This window comes from Coffea arabica, chromosome 2e (genome assembly GCF_036785885.1).
Source record: "Coffea arabica cultivar ET-39 chromosome 2e, Coffea Arabica ET-39 HiFi, whole genome shotgun sequence".
Taxonomy (NCBI): Eukaryota; Viridiplantae; Streptophyta; class Magnoliopsida; order Gentianales; family Rubiaceae; genus Coffea; species Coffea arabica.
Window position 1 is genome coordinate 1,495,503 of NC_092313.1, and position 19,042 is coordinate 1,514,544.

General features: G+C 38.1%; 4 protein-coding genes across 4 annotated transcripts; 3 read left to right on the forward strand and 1 right to left on the reverse strand.

Moving 5' to 3' along the window:
* Positions 1-1,211: 1,211 nt before the first annotated feature.
* On the forward strand, positions 1,212-4,561 carry LOC140037313 (uncharacterized). Its single transcript, XM_072081462.1, has 2 exons — positions 1,212-2,094; positions 2,187-4,561. Exons 1-2 carry the CDS (start codon positions 1,212-1,214, stop codon positions 4,559-4,561), a joined length of 3,258 nt encoding a protein of 1,085 aa, XP_071937563.1.
* A 108-nt stretch (positions 4,562-4,669) lies between these two features.
* LOC140037319 (uncharacterized) lies at positions 4,670-5,612 on the forward strand. Its single transcript, XM_072081463.1, has 2 exons — positions 4,670-4,812; positions 4,901-5,612. The coding sequence occupies exons 1-2, from the start codon at positions 4,670-4,672 to the stop codon at positions 5,610-5,612; spliced, it is 855 nt and encodes a 284-aa protein (XP_071937564.1).
* A 123-nt stretch (positions 5,613-5,735) lies between these two features.
* On the forward strand, positions 5,736-8,045 carry LOC140037327 (replication protein A 70 kDa DNA-binding subunit D-like). The gene is made up of 10 exons (XM_072081464.1): positions 5,736-5,879; positions 5,976-6,246; positions 6,330-6,426; positions 6,536-6,660; positions 6,760-6,838; positions 6,935-7,041; positions 7,238-7,301; positions 7,406-7,526; positions 7,599-7,827; positions 7,918-8,045. Exons 1-10 carry the CDS (start codon positions 5,736-5,738, stop codon positions 8,043-8,045), a joined length of 1,365 nt encoding a protein of 454 aa, XP_071937565.1.
* A 4,754-nt stretch (positions 8,046-12,799) lies between these two features.
* On the reverse strand, positions 12,800-17,249 carry LOC113729958 (RNA polymerase sigma factor sigE, chloroplastic/mitochondrial). The gene is made up of 6 exons (XM_027254327.2): positions 17,044-17,249; positions 15,467-16,277; positions 15,205-15,351; positions 14,283-14,519; positions 13,561-13,824; positions 12,800-13,152 (listed from the first exon to the last, which is right to left on the reverse strand). The coding sequence occupies exons 2-6, from the start codon at positions 16,211-16,213 to the stop codon at positions 12,955-12,957; spliced, it is 1,593 nt and encodes a 530-aa protein (XP_027110128.1). The 5' UTR covers positions 16,214-16,277; positions 17,044-17,249; the 3' UTR covers positions 12,800-12,954.
* Positions 17,250-19,042: the final 1,793 nt, after the last annotated feature.

Genomic DNA, 19,042 nt, shown 5'->3' on the forward strand with positions numbered 1-19,042 from the left:
ACTTTAGCTTTTCTTCCTCTGTTTTTATGCGTCGATCTTGGTTGAGCTTTGCCCTGCTTCTTACTTATTTAGTTACCGCTGTGGTCATGTATTAGACGTGTACGTTTGGCTTTCTTTTCGCCTACTCAAGTGTGTACCAATCAGATGGATAGGAATGCTATCCGCCGCAAAAAATATGCAGAAATACCGCCTCTGAAGAAAGCGGAGCTTCTGCGCTCTCGAAGGCAAGCTCGGGCCTCCAAGAAAGCTGGAAAAACTCCAGCTCCTCGTGTTCGCAAGGTCCCATTAGGATATGTGCAAACTGGTGTGTCATTCCCAAATGCTCATCATATGCCATGTCATAGTGAGGATCCTACGGCTGCTCATTCTCAGCCATTGGGAAATACACATGTTGTGTTTCCAGCTGATGATGACTTTGCGATTAGAGAGGGATTAGATTTCATGTCGTGTCAGCCATCTGGTTCATTTACTGGTCATCCTATCCCCGCCTTTGGAACAAAACTCAGTGATGAACCAGGTAGAGGAAAACATAAGCTCGTATTCTCCCTTCCGCCTGAAAATGAACAATCTGTTAACCTTTCACATCCTGAAATTATGCTAGGCTTATTTCCTTTGGATTCATCTCTTAAGAACTCTGAACGATCGATTCCAAAAGAAAATGCTTCTGCGCATCATTCTTTCCCTGCTGAAATCCCAGATTCTCCTTTAGAACAGCCTTGCGAAGGTACTGTCTTGCCTTACCATATACGCTGTGTTTGCAAACCTCCTGGTCTGTTTCGGCCAGGCTATAAATACTCAATAAACAACTTTATATCCTGGCCTTCCGGGAGCCTTCTTCCTTTGTTAGCCGGTGTTCCTTTAAGGGAATTGGAACTCTTTTGCCTACCTTATTCGGTTGTGCAATTCGCAGACAACTTTCCTGCTCACACAGAGGAGGTGTCCAGGTGTGAGCCGACATCTGGTCACTTGAAGAAAAAAACCAGAGAAGTAGCTCATTCTTCTGATCCATCTATTGTTCGCTCCCGTTACAAAAAACGCAGCACCCCTGAATCTGTAAACAACCGCAGCTCAGGTTTGGATTTGCTCCTGATTCTCTTTAACCGTTTGTTGCCTTCCATCCTGATTTATCCAGCTCACCAGTCATAATTAATAAACTCGTTTGTACGCGCAATAAAACTGCAGCGAAAAAACGAACTCGTGCACGTTCAACCATGTCTCGTCTTGGCAATATTCCCGATGCATCTCTGGTTCTACCTCGTGTTCCTGATTGTCAGCATTGTGGAGCGAAAAGGTTCCATTTGGAACCTCCTTCCTTTTGCTGTTCAGGAGGAGAGATTTCTATCGTTGCTCCTCCAATGCCTTACGATTTGAAACGTTTATTCATTGGCAACGATGAAGAGAGTGCTCACTTTAGGACCATTGTTCGCACTTATAACAACAACCTTGGCTTTACATCTTTTGCTGCAAAGTATGACTCTGAATTAACAAAGAACACAAAAGGTGTCTATACCTTCCGTGTTCAAGGTCAGGTTTACCACTTTCTTGATGGTCTTGTTCACTTAGGTGATCGACCATCTGGAATCCAATTATATTTTTTTGACACTGCTGAGGAATTAACAAAGAGGCTTGGTAACTCAGATAAACTACGCGAAAGCACTTTAAAACTGCTTATGCGCATCCTTTCTGACAATCCTTATGCTCGGTTCTTTAAAGGCCTTAGGGATGTTCCACACCTTGACAGCCTGAACATTATCCTTAATTGTTATCCTTCACTTGACCAGCGAGTATATAACCTTCCCTCAGCCTCGCAAGTAGCAGCTATATGGACTGAAAGTGAAGATCAGTCGTCCGATAGGCGCGCTCATATTCAGGTTTATTCTCGCTCGGCTGGTAGCCATAGGATTCAACATTACTATGGCTGTTACGACCCTTTACAGTACCCTCTCCTTTTCCCTCGTGGTGAGTGTGGCTGGCACCATGGAATTAAAAGGCTTTGCAAGAGGCAAAGAGGAGGGGACGCTTGTGAGAATGATATTAACATTGATCCAACTTCAGTTAGCTCCTCATCGGAGTTAATCGATTTAGAACAAAGAGGCGAGCACATTTCTCTCTTCTTATAAACTGCTGAACCTACCCATTGCGTTCCATTATTTAACCATGTACAACATCTTTTTCCTTCTTTATAGCTGCTGACCGAGGAAAAACAGAGGAAGGTACTGTATCTGCTAGGGAGTACTACTGTTATAGGTTCCAAATAAGGGACAATGATGATTCAATGCTGTTACACACTCTTAGGCTATTACAGCAGTTTTCAGTTGATGCTTATGTCAAGATTGAAACATGTAGGCTTGACTTTCATAGGCATCGACAAAACAATATACGTTCCGAAATTCTGCAAGGAGTTCTGGACAGTGTTTCTGTTGGCCAGACTGCTGCTTCTAAGGTTGGTCGTAAGGTCATTCTTCCAGCTTCCTTTATAGGTGGTCCGAGGGATATGAGGCGTCGTTACCTAGATGCGATGGCCCTCGTGCAAAAATATGGAAAACCAGACATTTTTCTTACAATGACGTGTAATCCAGCATGGAAAGAAATTCAGGAAAATTTGAAATACCATGAAAAACCTCAGGATCGGCCAGACCTTCTCGCTAGAGTTTTTAGAGCCAAGTTTGAAATGCTTAAAGCAGAAATTCTCAATAAGCAGATCTTCGGCGAGGTTTCAGCGTGTGTTTACGTGATTGAGTTTCAGAAACGCGGCTTTCCTCATGCCCATTTATTATTGATCTTAAAACCTGGTCATAAGCTGCTTAATCCAGAGTCGTACGACAAAGTAGTTTGTGCTGAGTTGCCCGACAAAGTTAGATATCCTCACTTGTATTCTCTTGTTGTGAAACATATGATCCATGGTCCTTGCGGAGCCATGGATACATCTTGTCCTTGTATGAGAGATGGAACCTGCAAAAATCGCTATCCAAAGAGCTTTTGTTCTCAGACGACTCATGGTGAGGATACCTATCCGTGTTATAGGAGAAGGGATGATGGCAAAAGAGTGAAGGTTCGTAGATTTACTCTTGATAATAGGTGGGTTGTGCCTTACAACCCTTACCTGCTTGCTTTATTTGATTGCCACATCAATGTCGAAATTTGTTCTACTCTTAAGCTCGTGAAGTACTTGTATAAGTATGTTTTCAAAGGACACGATCAAGTGAGCTTTAAGATTATTTCCTGTGCATCAGCGGATGATATTGATGAAATAAAAGACTTCCAGAAAGGTAGATGGGTTTCACCCCCAGAAGCTTTTTGGCGCATTTATGAATTTAAGTTGAGCGAAATGACCCCGGCAGTTTACACCCTTCAGATTCACCTTCCAGATCAGCAATTCATTTCCTTTGACAAGAACTCTGACTTGCTGCAATTACTGAGTAAAATTGACTTTTCAAAGACAATGTTAACTCAGTTTTTTCGCATGAACAGAACCAATCCTAAAGCACAGAATCTGAAATGCTTGTACAGAAATTTTCCTGAGCATTTTGTTTGGTCTGGTAAATATAAAGAGTGGACTGAAAGAAAGCGTCGAAAGGTGATCGGTCGCATGGTCACTGTTAGTCCAAAGGAAGGAGAAAGATATTATTTGAGGTTGCTTTTGACACACATTGCTGGCCCGACCTCTTTTGAAGACCTTTTGACTGTTAATGCACAGAGATTAGGTTCTTTTAGAGAAGCTGCTTTAGCTCTTGGCCTTCTACAATCCGATGCTTATATAGAGGAGACACTTCAGGAAGCGATAGCATTTCAAATGCCGTCTTCATTGAGGCTGTTGTTTGCCACTCTCCTTGTGTACTGTTCTCCAACAAATCCTAAATCGCTTTGGGAAAAATTTGAACATGAGCTTTCTGCTGACTATCATCACCAGCAGCCACTCCATGGCTTTTCTTCAGCTGAAATTAGGCGGAAAGTTTTGCAAGCTATTAACAGTTCACTTGAACAAATGGGGAAAAGCATTACTGATTTCCACTTCGTCTCTGACGATTTTACATGCAATTATGCTGAACGGTTAACAAAGGAGATTGAAAGTGAGAAAAGCTTAGCAGTGACACCTGAGGATCTGCTTTTGCCTCAGATGCTAAATTCTGAGCAAAAACATGCCTATGATCTAATCCTAGCAGCATGTTTTTCCTTAGACGGCCAGGCTTTTTTCGTTGATGGCCCCGGCGGCACCGGTAAAACGTTCCTGTATCGGTCGCTTCTCGCGACCTTACGGTCGCAGAACCATATTGCAATTGCAGTGGCAACATCTGGAATTGCAGCATCGATCCTTCCTGGTGGAAGGACAGCTCACTCGAGATTCAAGATACAACTTGATTTCTCAAAAAGTAAGAGTTGCCAGCTTAGTAAACAAAGTTCTACTGCAAAACTCATTTCAGAATCTAAGCTTATTTTGTGGGATGAGGCTTCAATGGCTAAGCGGGACACTATTGAAGCCTTCGACGAATTGCTGAAGGATTTAATGGACTCAGATTTACCTTTTGGAGGAAAGGTAATAGTTTTTGGAGGAGATTTTTGACAGACCCTGCCTGTGATTGAACAAGCAACTAAACAAGTTCTCATCCAGTCGACCTTTCCCATGTCTCCTCTGTGGCCTAAACTGCATAAAATCCGACTCGCACAAAATATGCGAGCTATGTTTGATCCTGAATTTTCGCGATTCCTTCTAAGAGTAGGAGAGGGAAGAGAGCCTGTTGATGATGAGGGTGAAATAACTTTATCATCAGATATAGTTATTCCTTATTACGATAAAGAGAAGTCCTTAAACAGGTTAGCTAAGTACATACAATCAAATTTAGTTTTTGTTTAGCAGCTATTCCTCCTGCTTCCCATTATCAATGCAGCTTCTTTTACACAGGTTACTAGAAAGTGTCTTTCCAGATTTGAACACCTATTCACCAGATCCTTATAACCTAATAAATAGGTGCATCCTTGCGCCTAAAAATAGCTCAGTCGATGAGCTCAATGAAATAATGATTAGGAGATTTCCTGGAAGCCTTCAAACTTATATTAGCTCCGACAAGACTGTTGATCAGCGGCACCAAGGTGATTACGAAGACTTCCTCAATTCTCAAAATCCTAAAGGTCTTCCTCCTCATAAGTTGCTGTTGAAGGAAAACTGTCCGCTGATGCTTCTAAGAAATCTAAATCCAGCTGAAGGCCTTTGCAATGGCACAAGGTTAATATGTAGGGAACTTGGCCAGCACACAATTTCTGCTGAAATTGTTTTTGGCCATCATCGAGGAAAAAGAGTTTTCATTCCAAGGATACCTCTTCAAACGCCTGACAATGACAAGAATGGGATTCCATTCATAAGAACACAATTTCCTGTCCGCATTTGCTTCGCTTTAACTATCAATAAATCGCAGGGCCAAACTCTTGACTACGTCGGCATCTATCTACGGGAACCAGTTTTTTCTCATGGCCAGCTGTATGTTGCTCTGTCCAGAGCTAAGACCGCTGCCAAAGTTAAAGTTCTTCTTGTTCCTGGAACATTTGATGACACAAAAGTAGATTGCAAAACACGAAATGTTGTCTTTGATGAAATTTTTAGATTAGCTCAAGCCTAAACCATTTTCTGCTTGGCTTATCCTAAAGTAAGCTCGCCATACATATTTTTCAGTGTTGGATTACTGTGTTTTTTTTATCTTTTAGTTCCTGTTCATATATCCATCAACCTGTGTTTTTGTAGGATGGCTAACTTGCTGTCGATGCGAGATATCATACCTCACATGAAAAATTGGAGCTGCATCATCACTGTTCAAGAAAAGCAACAGATCACAAGCTCAATGGGAACGCCAACAAGAAAGCAGAAATTTGTTTTCTACGATTCAGAGGTTAGTTGAAGCCACTCCTCAAGTTTAGATTCTAGCATTTAAGTACACTATTGTTTTGATTTCTATATGCTGCATTAACTTCACCTCTTTACATAGGGATCAAGAGTCGAAGGAATCATCTTCAATGATGACATTCCTAGAATGAGCAGCATTTTGCAGGTCTATAAAAAATATAAAATATCCAATGCTGAGGTCAGAACCATACCACCAAAGTTCCAGACATCTGAGCTCACCGTTCAATGGGTTATCAGCACCAAGACTGTCATTGACGAAATTGCTGATGATGATGAAGTCATGCCTGTAAAATTCTGGTATTCAAAGTTTACTGACTTAGTTCAATACATGGATGACAGAACTAAATCAGTGGGTAAGTCTTTCAATGCTTTACTCTTAATATGTTTACATTCTGGCCAAAGTTTTTCATAATCCCATTTTCTGTATTGTTCATAGACGTGCTGGGAGTTGTGATTAGTGCGCTTGAGAAAAAAACTGTTACCAAAAACTCAAAGCAATCAGATGTTCAGAAATTTGTTCTTCTTAATGAACAGTAAGAGCTTCAATTCTCAGTTTATGCAAAACTTCACACTACCTTTATTTCTTTTTCTCTGCAACCATTTTTTTCGGTTTGTAACTGTTACCTCTTATCACGAGCACAGATCACAGACGGTGCTCCTCTCTCTATGGGATAGTTTTCTGGCTAATGAAGGACAGGAAATACTATCTAAACTTCACAGCTATCCTGTCATCATTGCTCGCAGAGTTAGAGTGAACAACTATAATGGTCTGTTCCAGTTTTAGCTTTTAACGTTTTTACTGTTTAGCTTTTTCTACCTGCCTGCAACACCTGTAAAGAAATGTGTACTTTACTTTCACCATACAGGAGTTGCACTTGGTACTTGGTTTGATTCAGCGATTCTTGTTGATCCACCTATACAAGAGGCAAGAGAACTCAAGAACTGGTGCGATATATTTCAAATCATCGACCTCTATACAGTTTAGCTTAAATTCTGTCCCCACTTTCAGGCTTAATACTTTTTATGTCTCCTTTCACCCAGGGCATTGAGGAACACTAAGTTGCTTAAAGAAGCTGCCGAAAAAAAGGACTATATTAAATACAATCCACAGCTGTCATTAAAATCAGATCAGAAAACTACCTGGATTTGTAACATAACTTCGTCACAAAAGATTTGGGACTCAAACATGTTGCCCTGTTTTCATTCTCTTTTCATGTGCAATCATCTTTTTTTACTCATGCTTGCTCGTCTTTAAGACTATATGGGTGAAGGCACAGTTCTCTTTTGAGCATATCTTCCAGAAATATTGGTACATGAGCTGTAAGAACTGTTGCCGAGCTACAGCGGCAGCCTATCAAGTTGAGTTTACCTGTAACTCGTGCAAAGAGAAACATCCTGCAGTACCTAGGTGCTAAAAAATATACCTGTAATATATTGGTTTGTATTTGCTTCTATCTAATGCTGTTTCACATAAAAAATATGAATTCCTGCATATTGCGTCCCTATTTTTAGATGCCGCTTTGATGTTGATTTGATCGATAGCACCGGCGTGATACCAGCTTCAATATTTGGCGAATTAGCAGAGAACTTACTGACGTTTAGTGCGCTGGAAGCAATGCAACACTTTAATGAGGTTCTTGCTCCCTAAATCTTGATGATAGAGGTATTCTATACTTTTTATTCTTACTTTTCGTTCCCTTAACAGAATGTTGCACTTCCCCTCGAGTTTGTCCACAAGGAGCTCAGTTCAAAGACGTTTCTGCTTCACATCAAACCTGTGCAAACGCAGCTGGCAGACGCAAGGCAGCGCTACACAATTATATACTACTCTGAAGTCAATGATGATGCCGATTCTGCGCAGTTAACAAGTGAAACGAAAGATGCACCTCCTTTTCCTAGCAAAGAATCTGACACTATACAGCTCGGGACTCCAGGTAACTCACAAGCACTACACAATTTAGCTTCCTGCATTTATATTTTACTTCAACTGAATCATGTGACATATCAAACAAATATGGTCGCAGGAGAGAGTAGCGCTCGTTCAAAAGTTTGTGTTCGCCTATCTGAAAGGTTTGATGAACCACAGAGCACTCAAGCTGAAGAAGATGAAAATGCAGAATGCAGCTCTAGCAAAAAGCAAAGAATCAATTGACTTGTTACTGTTGCCCCTTTTGTCGACCAAATCTCTGCTTTCTATGTCTGCCATGCTATCCTATATTTTTGCAGGATTGCTTTTGTGTTCCTCAAAGAGTCATTGATGTATTAGTCGAAGCTGTCTTTTGTTGACGAATGCCCCTTAAACTGCTTTTGATGTTAAACCTTTTACGTTAGCTGATAATCTGCAATCAGCCCCAGCTATGTATTATGAATTGATGTTTTACAGCTGTTATGTACTGGTCACAGGGTCCTTTGAATTCACTTTCTACTCTATTTAGCTTATTAACTGACCTTGTGGTGAATGTACTATCTGTTATTCGCCAGCTTTTACTGAATGCTTTTATCAAAGCTATTCAAATTTTCTCCTTCACATAAATCTCTTATTAAATATCGCACCCACTATTGTCAGCTCCACTCACTCTGCTCAGCAGCTCAGACTTAGTATATCTATTAGCCTTAAATTGTGTAGTTGTGCAGCCTTCAGTTCTTTTGTAGAAACTCTACTTTTTTCGTCACCATAACTGTGTTATACAATAGATATTACCCTGCTCTGCATTCACTTCTTAGCTGTGACCTTACCAGTCACTTCTTTTAATATTACCCTGTTCTACTTCTTTGATGTGACGAAACATTGAACCACTCAGCTCTGAGATGAACTACAGCAAGCCTGACCATAAACAAATTTACTAAAAAACTCTGTTACCCATTCATTGTTTATATATAGCTACTTCTTGAATGGCTCATACATCCCAAGCAAACCACTTCAAGTTAACCTTTCTACTTGCTTCCCTCAGATTATCCCTAAGGTTCACTTGTTCCCTTTGCCTTCATATGCCTGCATCTTTGCCACTTTTTTTTTAATTAGCTTCCCCGGTCACATCAATGGCAGAAGGTCCATCTACCTACGGACTAACAAATAGCAGCTCAATGGCCTGTTGTTTTCTACTGAAATGCAATCATAGAGGAGAGGTCTAATTTTCTTCTATGCAATAGAAATTACTTGTTAGCAATGTGCAGTGTAGATATATATGTTCATTTGACATTTCCTATTTTTATCTCCTAAAACGCAGATTCTACCTGCTCGATTCAAGGAATTACTTACTCAGCTACAGCATAATACAATTATTCTCAGGCACGGAACTTATAAATGGCCTGTTGTAGTCGGTGATCGTTCATTTCAAGAAGGTTGGGATGAATATTACCATGAAAATATTGCAAACAAACATGATATGTTGCTTCTACGACATACCGGCGATCTCATCTTTGATGTCATACACTTTTCCGAGCTGCAAGAACAGGTTTACCTATCTTGGACAGTCCCATTACCAAATTTATTGCAGGCTGTTCGTGCTCATGCACAAGGTCAGTTTATACTAACCTTTATATCATGCAGTTAGTTGTAGTAAAATCTTCTCTAATTTATTATCTGCTAAATAACTTCAGATAGTGCCGCTTCTATAAAAATTCAGCAGTTAGTGGCTTCATCAATAAACCCAAATTTAACCCAAAATCTCGTTGATTCGGTTTGCTTCTATCAAACCTTCAATACAGCAACCCCAAACACATTGGTAACCTATCCATACACTGTTTCTTTTTCCATCTCTTACTGCATTACTTTAAACCAAAGCTATATATTATGTTCTCGGATCTGACTTTCATTCTTTTTGTATCAGATAATTCCAAGATTCGTCGATCGCTTTGTTAATGAACAAAGAACTCCAACACTTCTTATTAGGACTGGAGAGAAAATTACATCGATAGGTGTAAAAGGGAAAAAGCTAAAAACAAATTGGAGAAGCTTCGTTCTTCAACATCAGTTACAGCACAATGAAGTCCTTGTCTTCATTCCAGAATCATCAACTACCTTCACGCTTGCAGTCTTTGACGATAATGGAGTCGAGAGAGTCTTTCCATGGTCTTGCACCTTCAAAATTTATTCTAATTGTCCTGCTTGTACCTAACTTCTGCAATATGTTTTCTCTGTAACCGAAGTTCCCTGTTACCTTCAACCTCTCCATCGCATATGTTTCAGTTTTTTATTTCGTTGAACCGCATTCTTCATAACTACTAAATATAACTGCATTGCAATAAAATTAAACATGTAGCAAATATATTATGAATGCCAAACATCTATTATGAGCTTCAATTTTATTCACCAAAATTGTTTTCTTTTCAATCTTTTCCTTAATGCCGTGTTGAATGCAAACCTTTATTCACTCACATTTTCCTGCAACCTCGTTTATTTAAAAATTTAATCATTTCATAACCAAAAAACTTAAATACACCCCATGCGATTTGTGATATCTTCACTTGAAAATTGGGCATTTTCTGGGCAACATGAAACCAACACCGCGCATCGCGCGGTGAACCCCTCCTAGTATATACAAGGTAGACTAGGAAACCATGCTGTGCAAGGCACAGCTTGGGCCCACCTGAAATGTTGTTTAAAATATATATAGAAAAATAGCAGCAATATAAGAATTAAATATATGGCAAATATAGTTTCAACATGATAGCGCTTTTGTTTAGCATTGCTAATTCGAAACATTAGCCCAAAAATAAGATAGTCCTAAGTTAAAAATTAACTAAAAAAATAAAGCATGAATTTTTTTTTTTGTAAAATTAATTCTAACAAATACATATACCTTCACATGTCCTTATTTGAAAATATAATAATAGCATGAAAAACTGTGTCGATATCGTTAGAAAAAAATAACTCATTCAACTCGCAACTTAGAGTCTAAAAGTATCATTTAACATATAATGTCCCACTGAAAAGTATAAATGAGAATACATTGACCTCATTTAGAAAGAAAATTAACAATATGAGTTATGTTAGCAAATTCGTCTCGTTTAGAAAAAGAAAAATGAAAGAGAAAGGTTTAAAGCATGGGAACAGTTAGAGAGATAAAGGGTGGAAAGGAATGAAGGACGAAACAGTGGTACATTAAGATTTGTGTAGGTTTTTTTCATCGTAAAAATGGAAAGAGAAAATAAGGAAAAAATTAAAAAAAGAAAGAAATTAAATCACCTTCCTCAAAAAGAGTATGCCACTTGTCAAAAAGAAGAGGAGCCATGTGGCAACCATTGGGACTGCTACAGTAACTTCCCTTCTCTTTTTATTATACTCGAGGGATAAGTAAGTTCCAGCGTGGTCTTACTTTCTCAATGCGCAGAACAAGAAATCGAAGTCCATTTTACAGCATAACTAGTCACATTTTTTGTTCATTTCTGCTTCAAATCAACTATATTATAATCCGAGTCATGAAGACAGCAAGGGCACCCCACGAATCCGACGATGGTCCTCGGTTGCGCCAATCACTTTTCCTGCTGCCACAATTGCTCCTATTGAATTGAGAGTTCGACGAAAATTTGGCATCCTCTCAAAAACCCTTCAGTTGTGTGGATGACTTAGGAGATATTTGGATTTATAGCCCCTCAATTATATTAATAGTTAAATGTATTTAAAGAATTGATAGATTACATACCCAAATGCCTTTTAAAGTAATCAAAACAACTTAGTTGCGATAAGATTGAGGGATTTGATAATTGATTTGAAAATTTTCTCATATCTCTCATGTTGTTGTTTTGATTACTTGAGAGACATGGATTTGTAATTTGTAATTCACCAATCATCCAAACACCTTTTAAACACTAAAACAATTGGTGAATTACAAATCCAAATGTCTGTTAGACAATTCAAACAATTAAAACGAATTGGTTGAATTCCAAATCTTCCATCAAATTTTTTCATCCAAAAGAAGCCAAAGAAATTTAAGAAAATTCTAAATATCTTCACGGAATCCATCAAATTAATGAGTTTGTTTGGACAAAGAGAATTTGGAAAAAAAAAATTTGCCTCACAAATCTCAATCACCTTTTTATCTCACATACATCACATCACAAAAAGTACTACAGTAAATATCTCAAATAAATCATCCAAATAAACTCTTATCCAAACAAAATGTAGGAGATGGAGAGATGACGCAAGCTAGCACTGCCAATTATTACTAGGATGATGGTCTCAAACTATGCTACGAGTATACATATATTAGGGATAATTGCAGAAACCTCCCATGAGATTTCTGACATTTTCACTGACCTCTCCTGTGGTTTGAAAAATTATACTGACCTCCCCTTAGGTTACTAATCCTTTGCAAATTCAGTCCAAACAATTAAAATATTATTTTAGGGAGTGAAATTAGAATTTTTTACCAAATTTGTCCTTTGTACTACATGTCCAATGAATGACAAAATACTACAAATCAATTAACAATTAATAAACTTTAAGGAGTATAGTTTATAGGTAAATACGCATTACCTATTTAAAGTACCGGCTCTTTATGGGTATTTTACTTTCAAACATTAACCGTACCTGATTAGTAACCTCAGGGGAGGTCAGTGTAATTTTTCAAACTACAGGGGAGGTCAGTGCAAATGTCAGAAACCTCAGGGGAGGTTTCTGCAATTATCCCTATATATTAATCCTACACGACCAACTTGCATTAATCACTTTTGTCTGTCAGAACCCCTCAAAAGTTATCCAGTGCCATTTTGAGATTCGAGTATTGAAACAGCAAACACTTGACGTAAAATCACTATCAGGTAAGGATAATGCCGTATACGATAAAAATGCACCATTCTTCCTATCTTTGAGCATCAATCCCCGAAGGAATGTAACAGAATTAGCGTAGCCTTTGTCCAATTACTTCTTTACATATAATCTAAAAGTATGAAGAGAAAAGAAAATGAGAACAAAGAAATATATGCCACCAGAAAGAAAATAAGAAATTTTTGTGACTATGATACAAGTGTCTAGTGTACAACAATTAGTAGTATACGGCTACAATGGAAGACTGCAACGACGTGGAGCAGTCTCTGCGTAGATGGATGGAGGTGTTCTTCTAGTAAACGTAACGGCGAAGATAATCCACTCGAGCTGGATGCTTGAGCTTCATGAGAGCCTTTACTTCATGCTTCCGAACCATTTCTCTGGAGATATTCAAGTTTCCTGCAATCTCCCCCAGTGTTCGATCACCTTTACCATCAAGTCCATATCTCTGTCTGATTACTAAACTCTCCTTAGGCTTCAAAGAATCAAGCTGTTGACCGCCAAAAAAATAATAATGATGATAATAAGCAGGACATTTAGTATCAAGAGGTGGAAATCAAGCAACAACATTTCCAAATAAAGAGAATTGAAGGAGTAAACTAAATGCAATGTAGGTCTAAATACAGGTTAATTAATTAAGATTTCAGTCGCTTGCAAGGAGCATACAAAGCAAAATTACTGATAAATACGCTACATCAACCACGGTAAGTAAATCCCAAGAAAGAACATCCAGTCTATAATATCATTAAACCCTTTCTCCACAGGAAATACAAAATACTCTATTAGTATTATCTTGAGCAACACATTGATAGAGAATGCAAGTACGATCAATCTGGCAAAAGGTGATGAATTTGATCAAATTAAACCCAAATGACTAGGCCAAAAAAGATAAAATTACCACATCATCAAGAGCAAGCCTGAGAAGAGCAGGTTGCCTCCGCTTTTCTCCTTCAACACCATCAACATCCGTAATCCCATTGATGAACTCTTCCTGAGTTGTTGAATGCCTTGCATGGAGCGACAATATAGGTTTGGACACCCTCATCACTTCATGGTATCTTTCAGGGGAAATTCCAACCCTTTCTATTATTTCGTCATCTGTTGGCATTCTCTGAAGCTCAAACAACAATTCCAACTTGGCCCTTTGTATTTCTATTCTGACCTGCAGCAAAGGATACCTTAAGGGTTTGTTTCATATAAAAGGTAGTGGAATATACAAAGGGAAAAAAAAAAAAGAGGCTGACTATCTTCTACAAAATTTTGAGAAAATGCAAACACTTCATGAGAGTACAGTGTATTATATCTATAGAGAGATAAACAAATTCCTTCTCAATATCAATGTTGATGGGGCCATTTATCTGTATATTTCTTGACTCAGGTGGTGAGAACCATATTTGATTTTTCATCCGAATAAATATTAGAAACAGTTTCATTTTCTCTCCCGCACCATCCACTCATGATTTTAACCACAAAAAGAAACCCCAAGACGTGATTTTGTTTACTTAAGATGAGATGACTGCCCAAAGATAGAATGGAAACTGATATATCATGTCTAACGAAGAGAGTATTTGACCATTTCAATCAGTCATGACCAGAAAAGAGAAGATTAAAGAAACTTACCGAATCAAGACCAAAGGAAACCTTGGTGAAGCTTGAAAGTGTCATTGAACGAATGATGGCATGTCTGATCCAAAAGAGGCCATACGTTGAAAGGCGGAACTTTCGTTTCGGTTCAAAGCGGTCGATGGCCGTGATAAGTCCCTTTACTCCTGCCTGACAGAGGTCTTGGAATTTAGGCCCATTCGCAAAGTCTTGAAAATATTTGTTCATTACAAACAAGACGAGGCGGAGGTTATGCTGCAATCAACGAGGAATGGTGATCATGGCTTTTCAGCATTACCAAAAAAATATGATTCATAGGGCACGTCAACAACTATTACAACTGGCTTTATTTGAATCAGTTATATTTAAAAGTAATGTGGAGGTTCAAATTTAAACTCAAACAGGAATAAAGGTCTAAACAGATTTGCATCACAAGCTTTTTCAACTATCAGATATCCTGTTTCCTGACTATCATGATACCTAATGTCCAGTATTTTAAACTGAAACCTGTTGAAATTACAGAAAGATATCAGAATCCAAAATCCAGTAATTGACAACCAGGTCGAATGCTATACTAAAATATGTTAATGGCTTTGCTTTACTTCAAAATAATAAAGTCAAAAAAGTAGTCCACTAAGCATCTCAATGTGATACCAATGGAGTCACGACTGGTAAATGCCCCGCTAGACCACACTTTCCTAAGCAGCTTGTACAATTGCTGACGACTAGATGATTCACATTATTTCTGATAAATAATTGAGTAGAATTCGTATCCCATCAAAAATACGTGCAGCACACATCTCGATTTTCATTTTGAAAAGGTCAAATTGAGAACTGTGTCGAGACTTCCCCAGGATCTGCCAAAAGTTTCCATATTTGGCAGCTACATCTAATAAAAACATCATGCAATGCGGAAATGCTCCCCAGAATAAGTAGATACCTTAATCAATTTGTTTCTTGCCGCTTGACCAACTTTGATGTCTTTCCTCAGACGAAGAACGTCCAAGTTTGTTGCCTCAGCTAATTCACCATCGGTTGGTTCTCTTCCCAGATCATTTGGCAAGTTCTCTTTCACTTGAATAATTGCCTAGATTATTGTAAACCCAAGTTCAAAAATATCAAAATCTTGCGCTCATATACTCAAGGCTTAGATAGTTCTTAGCGCGCATTTCTGTTTCTTGCATAAAGAAATTTGTTCTCACCTTCATTGGTTGCATCAATTTGAAAAGCCACGAGTGCTCAGAAGAAGGAAGAACTGGCGGAATCTTCATCTTCTTCCAGTCTAAGCTAGTAAATTCAGTAGAACCCGAATATTCTCTTAAAAGTCTATTGATTTTTTCATCTTCATCATCCTCACTTGATTTTCTATTGATTTTTTCATCTTCATCATCCTCACTCGATTTTCTTTGCTGGGATGAAGTAATCGCTTCACTATCTCTTTTCTTTCTCATAGCAACTCTTTTATCGAGACTCAATCTTTTTGACTTCTTCCTCAGACTTCTTACCACGGTGTAATTAGCTCCCTTCTCTGTCTCCACATTGGCTTCTTTCATCCTCTTTCTTCTCTGTTGGTCTCTTTTCATGCCGAGGTCTTTAACTTCCATATCTGAAACTTTAGTTGCCGGACTGAGCTTATAGATATTTTCAAGCCTGGCAGCAGCCTCATTGTAGTCTAGTTCTAAGGTACTTGAAGCGGCTTCCTGAGCAGAGACGGCCTTTACTCTTTCAGGACGCTTTACCACTCGCTTTAATCTCTTCTCGTTTACGTTAGATCCCTCGACAGGTAAAGAAAGAGATTCCCTAGGGGCAACCAAAGCAGCATTTTTTGTTTTACCATTTTTGAATGACACTAGTGATGGTCTTCTGGGCTGAGATATGCGTGTTGCCAATTTTGCATTCAATCCCAATGGACTTCGTGCAGCAGAGCTAGAAACAGTCACAACTCCCATGAGCAGTGCAAATTAACCTGATAGTTGGTACAGAGACAGAAGATCTTCTCGAGATTCCTCAGTCCTGCAACACCATTTACATCGAATTACGAAAAAAGGAAAAGCTTTATACTGAAGAAATAAATGCCAATGCCAATTTTCATTGAATATTCTAGGACTTAAACCAGATAACTTGCCCCCAGTGCTAGAGAATCACCAGCAGCAGAATCATATTAGTCACAATACCAGTGGGTGTTCCACTGGAATCCTTAACAACTTTGGTTGCATATAATTTGCCGAGCAATTTGAATTGATAAATAAAAAGTATCTGCACTCAACCTGCAAACTAAAATATTGCTGTAGAAGTACTGAATTATGACATCAAACCTCGTGCTCTAACACATAACGACCTATCTGCTCTTCTCCCTTGAACCCATGAAAGATCAGACAACAAGAATAAAATCAACAGCTCCAGTCGGATTTGCATTCATCTCAAAAATATCCCAGACATTTTCCTTCCTCCTTTCTACTAATTAGAAGTAACTTACGGCAAGTAAACAACGCTACAAGAATATCAAACTGTCCTACACCGCTCCGGAGGAGAACAATGGTAGATCAGACCCAGTTAGTACTTGAGTAAATAACTAAACATCGCATTCATCCCAGAGGTTTGTGTGACAAGTAATTGCAACCAAATACTTAATCCCATACAGTATTTTTATCAAGATTATATTAGTTCTTTTGCTACTATTGAAAGATTGTAGTATTTATCAAGACGGATGCAATTAAAGCAAACCTTTGCAAGAAAATAATCACAGAGAAACATATGATACAAGTCCAAATTACCATACCAAAAATTAGTGAAAGAAATGTTCTCCTGACTTCTGAATTATCGCGCGAGTTGAAGCAGTAATTGACTGGCGATAAGAGATTCCGGTCGAACTTGGTTATAGAACGAAGAATCTGGACATTCTTGCACTGGAAAAATACTATCTTAAATCGAAAACACACGCCAAATTACGGTATCCACAAGCACTTTCCGTGGAAAAATCGACGGCGAGAAATGGTGGGGGTTTAGGACAAGCGGTAAAGAAAGTGTCCACGAGGGAGGGGAGTAGGAGTGACGTGGGCAGTGCCACAGCAGAGAAAGATGTGTGGGAATTTCGTCGTGGCAAATTGAGAGTGGAAGTTGAGATATTTTGTGGAAGTTCATGGATATTGTTCTTCACACGTAGATAGTCCTCGCTCGGGTCAAGATTCTTCCAAAACACCAGGTAGGACCTACCTCTTGTATTATGGTGGTCTGGTTCATTCGTACGTTGAATAATACCAGCCACTTAAAATTATAGAAGACAGGTTCAACCTTTTCCTATTTGCCTATTTTTCCTGTCCTGGTGGACAGAACTTTCAACCCTCAACCTGTTTGTCATGCAAAATTTCCCCAAAAAAGAAATATAAGGACTAACTCGACTTTGCATACACCAAATTCTATCATTTTCCTGCTTTTTGTCTTAAATTTTAATTTTAAACACTTTGTATCTTAAACTTCTAATTTTTGACAGTTTGCATTATAAACTCTCAAGTTTGTCTCGATTAAATCTAATTAATAACAACATTAGCAAGGTTAAGAAATAAATTATCATAGAAATCAATAACAATATGTTAAAAATGATCAAAAGGAGCAAAGGGGTTGTAATCTAGAACAAATTGGTCAAAAGTTTGTCCCATTCAATAAAAAAAAAAAACAAGACTAACAAGATAATGCATTTTTTTTATAATGTACACGTTTAATTTAATGTATTTTTTATGCTAATTGCAATTCCTTTGCACTATTTGACCACTTTAAGAATGTTGTCATTGATTTTTATGATCCTATGGCGTTGTTTGGCATTTGAGTTTTTTGCCAAGTTTGTCTGCCACAAGTTTTTTAAAAACTTTAGCTACAGTAATCTCAAAAAACTTCTTAAAGTACAATAAAGTTTTAAACAAACATCCAAAAAACTCACTTGTCAAACGGGGCCTATGTTTCATTAATTTTGCTAATGCTATTATTGATTGGACTTAAATAAGACAAATTTGAACTTTGATGGGGACTGAACCACCATCAGACCAGACGAGTGCACACACCCGTATGGATTTAGAACAAACCTCATATTGAGGGACATTGATGGGAGGAAAGGTTTGAACCCTTGACCTCCCACCCCACAATTAATGTGATGGCCAACTCCACTAAAGGAAGTTGGTTGACAAATTTGAAAGTTAGAGTGTAAAGTTTTAAAATTAAGAATTTAGTATAAGTTTAAAAGTGCAAAATGAAGTTAGCCTGAGCAACTGTAGGTTATGTTGCGAATAGCAAGGTTGAAAATAGAATGTCAAGGGGGTTTTGGTCAGCATAACAAAGATTCTTTCCTTCTAACTTATTAGATAGTAGGCCTCATAAATTAGAGGTTTTGGGTTTTAATTTTCCTGCCTTCTTCCGCTTTTTAAATGACACATCTTTTTTGATAGAAAAAAATTAAAAGAAAATGTATCAAATAGCATAAGGAAGAGTCATTTGAGTGCATATCAATATCTATATTCCGAATGGAACAGATAAAGTTGCTCAAAAAAAAAAACACAAATAAAGTAACGTCGGACCAAATTATTAATACCTCAGAGAAAATTAAAGTTTGTAATAAACGCATTCATTTGGCCCGGAGATTATGAATCACTAAAAAGTGGCGTTTACAGCATAAGGGTCTTAACCATGAAACAATTAGTCTGGATTAAAGTTTTTTGATAGAAAATATCATTTCATTGAAACAAATCTGCACTAATGATAAAAAAAAATACATCAAATAAACATGACAT